Here is a 9,312-nt window from a genome sequence, read left to right as displayed (position 1 = left end):
CCATCATCCACCCACCATCCACCCCTTCTGCACATAGCACAGCTTTGGAGACAGTCGGAGTTGGACTTGAACCCTGGCCATGTGCCCTTGGGAAAGTAAATTCATCTTTGAGTCTCGGTTTCCTCGCTGATAAAATGGAGACAGTAATTTGCAGTACTTTCTGATCCTTTAATGTTTTATTTATCAGGCGCTTCTGGGTCTGGGACGTCACTGTAAGTGCACGCTGGGCTCATTCAGTCAAGCCCGTGGGGAAGGTGTCTGCAGGGCTATTACTCCACGAGGCTGTTACGCTGTGACCATTTTTAAAGGCTATGTTAAACATCAAAACCTATAAATGTTAAAATAAATACGTGTTGTGCTTTTTGCACTTCAAATTCCAGATCACTTGGCCGCGCTGGTCCCTTGGTGTGTTTCCACGTTCAGGGTGTGAGACGCTCCTCTGAGGGCGGAGCGGTGTCTCCCTCCTCCTGTTGGCAGACTGCGTCCCGTGTGGGGCTGCTCCCGCACAGCGCGGGGGCACCCGTGTTCAGGTGTGGGGCTCTGGCGCGGCTCCGAGGGGCGGCGCAGCCTCGGCAGGGAGGGGTGGGGCCACCAGGCTTCCCCCCTGCCTGTGCGTTTTGTGCCGAATGGCCGAGATGTGGATCTCTCCTTCTGCTCCGAGATACTTTCCTGTAACTGCAGTCGGGGCCCGGGCGGTGCGGGGGGCGCGTGAGCGGAGGGAGGAGGACGACCAGAGACCAGGTGAATAATCTGAGAGAAAAACAGAAATATCCCAGAAAGCAGAGGAAGAGAGAAAGGTCGAAAAATACCGGGTGAAGCTAATAGGAATAAGGGGTCCATCTGGGAGGCCCCACCACATCCAGCAGGACCTGGAAGAAAACACGGTACAAAACGGAGAGAGGAGGAAGTTCCAGGAACGCTCCCAGCATGGGAGCGGCACGGCCCACACGTGCTGCAGACGGGGGATGAACCCCTGCGTGGAAATTTTCCGTAAGACGCTCAGAGAGGGGCCCGAGGGCCTCTAGGAGGGCGGCGGCTCCGGGCGCACCTGCCGGGACGCGGGGAGACTTGGAAGCTCGGACGTGGGGAGGACAATTCTCCGTCTTTCGCCAACCTGCCGCGGACTCTGCCTGTGACCCGATGGGAGGACAGACACTGGGGTCCCCTCGCCCCACACACGAGTGACCAACGGAACATGCTGCATGTCCCTCGGACGTGGGCTCTGGGAGCAGCCGTGTCCCTCAGAGGGAAGCGAACGAGCCGAGCCCCCACCATGCAGCCCCCCCCCCGGGATGCAGGTTCCCGCCGCAGTGGGAGAGGCTCCCGCAGAGCCCGGCCGAGGGGTCGGGGAGTCTGAGGGCATCGTGGGTGATTGCGAGGAGCCGGCCCACCCAGAGCGGCACTAGCCTGCGCACGCACACGGCATGCGCCACCAGGTGCTGTGCGGAGCTTCAGAGCAGCGGTTGGACGCGACCCCGGGCCCATGGAATTCACGACGTTCAGCCGCCACTCAAAACGCGACAGGCCAGGAAGCAGGACGGTGTGACCTAAACCCCGAGAAAAGGCTCTCGGTGGGAGCAGCCCCGGGAACGGCACAGCGGTGGGATCAGCAGGCGGGACGTTGCCGGAGCTGTGGGACGATTCCAGAATTTAAAGCAAACCTGAGCTGTCGCAGCCGCCCCCGCCCGCGGGTGGGAATCCACGAATGAGTAAAGTCCGGGACAGGGTGGGGCCGTCTGACCCGCTGGGGCCGGGTGGGTGGCGGTTCCTGCCGGCTGTGAGCCCTTGACTTGTCCAGGCCTCAGTTTCCCTGTCTGTGAAATGGGACTGAGTCGTTCCTGCTTCTGCAACGCTGCAGGAGAGGCAGGGAGGCGCCCAGAGCGCCAGAGCAGCCCCGTCCGTGGGAAGCCAGGGCCTTGCGGCGTTGCTGTTGGGTTAAGGCGCCGTGCTGGGACCTGCAGGTGGGGCCCCCCCAGCTGGGCTGCCCACCCTGGACGCCGCACCCGCTCACGCATTTCCCCGCCCCGTGTGTGCCTGTCACCGCCTGGTGGACGGGGCTCCAGGAAGCCCGTCCTTGCCGGAGCCAGGACAGAGGCTGGTCCAGGCCGGGCTGCGGCCCGCATCCCCCAACCTCGGCCCTCACCTGTGACCTGCGACCCCCCGCCGACCTCAGCCCTCACCTGTGACCTCGGTCTCCCCAATCTCTGCCCTCGGCCCGTGGCCCCCGACCTCTACCCTCACCTGTGGCCCGTGTCTCCTGACCTCTGCCCTTGCCTGTGACCTGCGCCCCCCGGACCTCAGCCCTCACCTGTGACCTGTGTCCCCTGACCTCTGCCCTCACCTGTGACCTGGGTCCCCCCAACCTCTGCCCTTGGCCTGTGGCCCCTGACCTCTGCCCTCGCCTGTAACCTGGGTCTCCCCAATCTCTGCCCTCGGCCCGTGGCCCCCGACCTCTACCCTCGCCTGTGACCTGGGTCCCCCCAACCTCTGCCCTTGGCCTGTGGCCCCCGACCTCTGCCCTCGCCTGTAACCTGGGTCTCCCCAATCTCTGCCCTCGGCCCGTGGCCCCCGACCTCTACCCTCGCCTGTGACCTGGGTCTCCCCAACCTCTGCCCTCAGCCCGTGGCCCCCGACCTCTACCCTTGCCTGTGGCCCGTGTCCCCTGACCTCAGCCCTCGCCTGTGACCTGCGCCTCCCCGACCTCTGCCTTTGTTTCCCCAGCGTCGTCGAGTGCCAAGGCCTCCCCATCGTGAACGGGCAGTGTGACCCCTACGCCACGGTGACGCTGGCGGGACCACTCAGGCAAGTCGCCCCTCAGCCGGCCCTGGGTGGGGCTCGAGCGGGCCGCAGGGGCCTGTCCCATCTGGCTTCCTTTCCTTCCTCTGCTGCTCTAAGTTGTTGCGCTGCGTCCTCACGCGTCCTCACCTGGGCGTCCGGCCCAGCGAAGGCTCCCAGTTCGCACACCTGCAGCTGGAGCCAGAAATGTTCACAAGCTAAGTAAGGCGGCAAGTTGCCCGTGCGTCTGAGAGCTCAGTGTTTTGTTTCTTTGTTTTTTTTTTTTTTTTTTTTTTGAGACAGAGTCTCACTGTGTTGCCCGGGCTAGAGTGCCGTGGCGTCAGCCTAGCTCACAGCAACCTCAAACTCCTGGGCTCAAGCGATCCTCCTGCCTCAGCCTCCTGAGTAGCTGGGACTACAGGCATGCGCCACCATGCCCGGCTAATTTTTTCTATATGTTTTAAGTTGTCCAGCTAATTTCTTTCTATTTTTAGTAGAGATGGGGGTCTCGCTCTTACTCAGGCTGGTCTCGAACTCCTGACCTTGAGCGATCCTCCCACCTCAGCCTCCCAGAGAGCTAGGATTACAGGCATGAGCCACCGCGCCCGGCCTGAGAGCTCGGTTCTGAGACCGAGAGATTTGGTGTCGACAGTGTGTTTAATCCTGACCCTCCTCTCTTGCGACAGGTCGGAAGCAAAGAAGACAAAAGTGAAAAAGAAGACCAACAACCCCCAGTTTGACGAGGTGTTCTACTTTGAGGTTGGTATTGCGGCGCCTCTGTGGGAGTCTCCGGGAGCCCTTTTGGGAGAGGCGCCGGCAGCCCTGGGATCCGGACCCACTTGGCTCTCCGGGCACCTCCTTCCTCTCCCCGGAAAGAAAGGCCCAGGTTTGAGTCGAAAGCCGACAGATCGATGCCTTCCAGACGGTCGGGACTTTGGGGTCTTGCTTGTCTGGTGCTGGGTCTTTGGTTTTGTGGCTGTCCCGCCCAGGCCTTGGCGAGCAGGGCGGGCACTTGTCACCAGCAACAGTGAGGGGCACGGTTCAGACATGAGGTCACCTGGCTGAACGTGAGACGCCATGACTAGCAAGCAGCAGGCGCGAGGGCTGAGCCTGTAGAGCGGGAGCGAGGCCCCGTCTCTGCTACAAACGGATAAATCAGCCGTCTCTGCTACAAACAGATAAATCAGCCGGGCGCGGTGGCACCTGCGTCCCAGCGACTCGGGAGTGGGGGGCGCCCTTGAGCCCCGGGGCTGGAGGCTGTGGCGAGCTGTGACGACACCGCTGCCCCCAGCCTGCGCGGCAGAGCGACACCCCGTCTCAAAAAAATAGCGAAAGGAAAAGAACAGAACAAGTAAGCCGGGCTGCGCAGCGTGTGACCGCGTCACGTGTGACGCCCTCCCGAGTGCGTGCCCTGCGCTAGGTCCAGGAGGCGACTTCAGGGCAGAGGGTAGAGGGGCAGCCAGCGGGGCTTCCTGCGGGGCAGCGAGCGTGGGGATGGGCCACGGATGGAGAACGTGGCCAGTCGCGCGTACGGGTGGGCGAGCCCAGGCGGTGGGGCCACGCGTGTGCGCAGGGGTTCGCGGCTGCAGGGGAGGGGGGCAGGATGGGGCTTCTGCGTGGAACGGGCCGGGCGCCTGAAGCCCACGCGTTTCTTAGTGTTGGGGGCTGGAGCCGTCCTCCGGGACAGCTGCCGGCGTGGGGAGAGGAGCCGCCTCCGTCCCAGAGGGAGTCCTCACCGCACAGCTCGGCGAGGATGGTTTGAACCAGAGCAGGGTAGGGCGGGGCCCAGCCTCGAGGTCAGAGATGCAGAAGGGTCGGCAGCGTGCATGTGGCCTCCGTGCCTGGGCTGCCTGGAAGGGCTCGGCGGGGAACAGGCCTCACCGGAGCCTCTGTCTGCTCGGGCGTCCGCGTCCACCTGCGTGTTCTGTGCGGCCCAGGACGCGGCTGTTTCTGTTGTGCGCGTTTCTGTTGCATTTTGAGAGAATGTGGGTCTCAACCTACTGGATTAATTAATGACTCGCAGACGAGGCTGACAGCTGGCGTCCTCCCGGACGGCCCGGGGCTCGCTGACGGGCTGCCGTCGTGGGCCCTGCTGAGAGGCGGGGGCTCGCCCGGCAACCCACGCGGCGAAGTGCGCACTGAGGGTGGGGTCTTGTGGGGAGGAGGCAGCGGGCCGGGGAGGCGGAGGCAGCGGCCAAGACGGGGCCGAGCCGGGCTCAGGGCTTCGGAGGCAGCATGGACGGGAGCCCGTGTGGGGTCAGACGGCCCCTGCGGGAGCAGGCTTTGCTGGGGTGGGGACGGGCGTGGGGTGTCTGCAGCTGCGGACGGAAGGACAGAGCTGCCCCGGGGGCCCTCAGTCACCAGAGCTGCTACTATCGGTGTCTGGTCAGAAGGTCAAAGCTCAGAGGTTAGGCGATTGAAGCAACGTGACCTAGTGTCAAATTCTGGATTAGAGCTCTGAGCTAAAACCTCCTTCTTTTTCTTTCTCTTTCTTTTTTTTATTTTTTGAGAGGGTCTCGCTCTGTTGCCCAGGCTGGAGCGCAGCGGCGTCGTCACAGCCCGCTGCAGCCGGGGCTCAGGTGGTCCTCCGCCTCGGCCTCCCAAAGTGCTGGGACTGCGGGGACTTCGAAATTCACACCCCTCTGCTGCTGCCCTGAGATGGGGCAGGGGGGGAGGCCAGGCAGGAGGGACCCCCCCTGTCCCCATGGGGCGGCCTCGCACCTGCTGGGCTACCTGGCCCCGGTGGACGGTGGCTGGGAGGGAATTCGAAACAGCACTTCCTGCGACCTCCAGGAGCTGAGCTGGGCCGTCTCTGCACAGCCCCGGCACTGCCCTGGCCCCTGTTGGCAGCGGGGTGTGGTTGGGGGGGGTCCCAGCCCTTTTTATGTTTTAAGGAACTCGTGGTCCCCAGACCAGCAGGGGAACACAGCAGTGTTTTGCTCTTTCGGTCTTCTCAGCCCTCCCCAGACGCCAGGGCACAGCTGGGGCTGGCCGTGGGTGGCCAAGTGTCTCCTGCAGGGCGGGGTCCTAGCGGACCTGGAGGTGGGGCCCTCAGGGGCAGGGCAGCCTCTGTCCCCTCCATGGTGTGTCAGGAGCAAAGGCGGCAGGGCCAGCCCCACCGAGAGTCCAGGGACAGCTCAGGTCCCCAGTGGCTGAGAAGCAGCTGCGGCCTCGGGGCCTGTTCCCGCCTGACCCGCAGGCCCCTGGTCTTCCCCTCGGGGGTTCTGTGAGCGGCAGGTGCCGGCACCCCCGAAACTCAGGCACTCAGGAGACAGGCCCGAGTCCCAATCCTGCCTCTGCTACCCGCCCGTAAGTGGGGTGCGCAGCCCCGGCTCCTTCCCGGACCACCTGGGGCCGCCCCTGCCCAGCCGCGCGGTCTGAGCGCTTCTCTCCCTGCGACCAGGTGACCAGACCCTGCAGCTACAGCAAAAGGTCCCACTTTGACTTCGAGGAGGAGGACGTGGACAGACTCGAAATCAGGTGAGCGGGAAAACCAGGCGCGGGCTCCTGCCTGGCGGTTTCGGTCCGAACTCGCTTCTTCTGCTCGTCTGCGTTGTTTCTGAGAACGGGCAGGGACAGAACAGGTTTGTACGCTCCTGGCGACTCGAACGCCAGGACGTCAGACGTTGTGGTCGAGGCGAGAGCGTTTATCGTAAACGTCCCAGACGTTTGGACCACGGTCCAGGAAGACGTTTACTGCGCAGACAGGCCGGCGTGGTCTTGGGGTTCACTTCGCAACAGGAAGCGAGGGTCAAAACACCCGTGCTGCTCGCGCCTGCGCGGTTCTGCCCGCTGGAAACCTCTGGGGCCGCAGCGGCAGACACATTGCGGTCGCAGCAGCTTTTGAGACCTTGCTCTAGCGCCCCACGTGCGTGGTCTGACGCCTGCGCAGCGCCAGCCCCCAGCTGAGCGGGAGGGTGATGGCGCCTCCGCGAGCTCCCGTTCCCTGGGGAGACGCCAGGCTGGACGCCGAGAAACCACCTGCCCCTGGCCCTGTGTCCACCTTCCCTGTCTGGTCATGGCGTTTGTTTTGTCCCCATGAAAGTGAGGACCAGCGCAGGCGTCTCCGCAGCCCCCAGAGCTCAGAGCCATGGGGTGAGTCGCAGCGGGGGCTCCTGCAGCCGGGCAGCCACGCAGGGCAGGTCTGCGCATGGGGAGCCACAGGGCTTCCCTGGTCTGCGCGGTTTAGACCCCCTTCCTTGAGGGCGGGGTGTCCCGGGGCTGCAGCTGCTCTTGCTGGGATTTGTGTAGACAACAGACGGACCCGGCTTCTAGACCCTCCCCTCCACGGTGATGCCCGGCTGCCGCGGCAGAGTTAGACCTGCCTGCCGCGGGGTTTTCGGCTCTGTAGGTAATGGCTGGCGCAGCCGTGACCCTAGGCACCTGCCCTGCCGACCGGCCCGCACTGTGTCCGTCAGATGCAGCCCACGGCCGCGAGTCGGGCACTGAGCAGGCCCTGGCGAGCTGGACGCCAGCAGGCTCTTTGGAACGCCGGCATGCACTTCTCACACAGAGCCGCACGTCGCGCTGCGGTTTGCGGGTGTTCGCGACCCAGCCATGGTGCCTGTGTGTGTGCTGGCCCCAGACTGGGATTCACGCTGGTGGTTCATACACAACTGGGGGGGGGGCAAGCTTCTCAGTGCAGGGAGGAGGAGTGTTCAGAGGCACCGAGTTTTCGTCAGGTGGGAGCAGGGAGCACCTGGCTGTTACAGGGGCACCTGTCCACCGGGCCTGGTGCCTTCATCGTCCTGGGCTGAGCCCTGCGGTTCAGAACGGCAGGCTCGTGCCGGGCACAGCCGCGAGGCACACCCCACAGGGCCCTGGCGAGGCCAGCTCACCGCCCAGGGCGAGCAGGCAGCTCCGCGGCCCCTAGCGGAAGACGGTGCCGGCCCAGAGTGGCAGCCGCCGCTCAACGTCTCGGCGCGCACAGCAGGGCCTGGCAGGTCCGTCCCGTCACCACGCTGGAGGGCTGCATCCTGGGGGCCTCAGCCCCTCCAGACCCGGGCACAGGCTCCGCTTCTGCCCCCGACCCCTGCCTCTTCCTCACACCCGGGAAACGAAGTCTCCGTCCCAGAGCCGCACCCGGTTCGACACGGTTTAACGGACTCAGTCTAGACCTTCGCCGAAGCTCGCGGGCAGGAGCTGACGGCTGCGTCTGCACCAGGCCCCACCCGGCCTGTCCGTTGGTGAGACCTGTGCGTTGCTGTCGTTTTCAGAGTCGATCTCTGGAATGCCAGTAACCTGAAGTTCGGAGACGAGTTCCTGGGAGAACTGCGGATTCCGCTGAAGGTGTTGCGTCAGTCCGGCTCCCACAAGGCGTGGTAAGGGGCAGCGTCCGGCACACGGGACGTCCAAGCCAGCGAGAGCCGCCCCCGGGCAGCCAGGACAGTGGCACAGAGGCCGTGTGCTGGCGCCCGTAGCTCTGGCTCGGTGAGAGGAGAGGCGTGAGGGCCCAGCGCAGGGAAGGAGGCAAGGCTGGACGTGGCCTTGGACTCGGAAGCAGCCAGGCCGGGTTACCGGGGCCGCACGCCCACGCGGCAGGCCCTGCCCAGGGCCATTCCCAGGGCACTGTGATCTGGGCGGTTCTCCACGTTCTGCCTCTCAACGTGCGGGCGTCGGCTCTGCCTCGGAGCTGGTCAGGACGGCCCGCAGCTCCGGTGCCTGCCGCTCGTCTTCTCGGGTGGTCGGTGCTTGGCATCAGCAGTAGGTCTCTGTTTTGTTTCTTGGCGAGTCGCACGTTTCCCTGACAGACACTGCGCGTGAGCGCAGGTGTCCTGGTGGTTGCTCTGCGTCACGCTGCCCTTGCGCCACGGCAGTTTCCTATCGCCAGGAACTCGCGGGCTCCGCGAAGACGGCGCTGGCGTGGGCCCTCGCGTGGCCAGGTCTCCTGCTCACGCTAGCAAGCCCCTGGCCCATGCAGCCCACCGAAGGCACCCGGTGGCCGAGTGCCCCGGACGCAAGCTCTGTCCACACCCCCGCCCTGGGTAGCGGCAAAGATGAGATGTGGCCGTCAGAAAACAGCCCCTAACGGCTGTGTGCCCAGGGCCTGCCCGGCCCACCGCACGAGGTCACCGTCCCCTCTGATGTCAGAAGCCACCACAGCGAGTTAGTTTCAATTCTGTCCTGCATTTGCTGCGTCGTCAGGGTCAGTCTTCAAGGCACCGCGACGAGCAGCAGAGTCCCCCTAAAGCTGCACACCTCGCGGCAGACCACCCCTCCCCGGCGCCTGTCCCCGTCAGCTCCCGCCCCCGCGGCGGTGAGGCCAGCCCCCTAGGAAACCCGCTGGGGCGCACGCCTGGTGACCAGACCCTGCGGGGCGTCCTGCAGGGCAGCCTGTGACCCCCACGCAGACGAGCCTGAGGAGCCCAGCTCCCTGGAGAGTGCTGCCGCCCACGCGCCCGTCCGCGTGCCCTCCTGCAGGTACTTTCTTCAGCCCCGGGACAACGGCAGTAAGAGCCCGAAGCCGGACGATCTGGGGTCCCTGCGGCTGAACGTGGTGTACACCGAGGACCACGTGTTCTCCTCCGACTACTATAG

At 64.8% G+C, this 9,312-nt stretch overlaps 1 protein-coding gene across 1 annotated transcript in view; it reads left to right on the top strand.

The window, feature by feature from the left end:
- RASA3 (RAS p21 protein activator 3) overlaps positions 1-9,312 on the top strand; it is an 84,642-nt gene that overhangs the window by 53,862 nt on the left and 21,468 nt on the right. The window contains exons 5-9 of the mRNA XM_012661833.1: positions 2,722-2,802; positions 3,462-3,534; positions 6,179-6,255; positions 7,992-8,096; positions 9,196-9,311. Of these exons, the coding sequence (XP_012517287.1) occupies positions 2,722-2,802; positions 3,462-3,534; positions 6,179-6,255; positions 7,992-8,096; positions 9,196-9,311 (452 nt within the window). The remainder of the gene's footprint in view (positions 1-2,721; positions 2,803-3,461; positions 3,535-6,178; positions 6,256-7,991; positions 8,097-9,195; position 9,312) is intronic.

This window comes from Propithecus coquereli, unplaced genomic scaffold, assembly GCF_000956105.1.
Source record: "Propithecus coquereli isolate 6110/MARCELLA unplaced genomic scaffold, Pcoq_1.0 Scaffold738, whole genome shotgun sequence".
NCBI classification, from domain to species: Eukaryota; Metazoa; Chordata; class Mammalia; order Primates; family Indriidae; genus Propithecus; species Propithecus coquereli.
The sequence above is the reverse complement of the archived record's forward strand: the minus strand, read 5'-3'. Positions and strand labels throughout refer to the sequence as shown.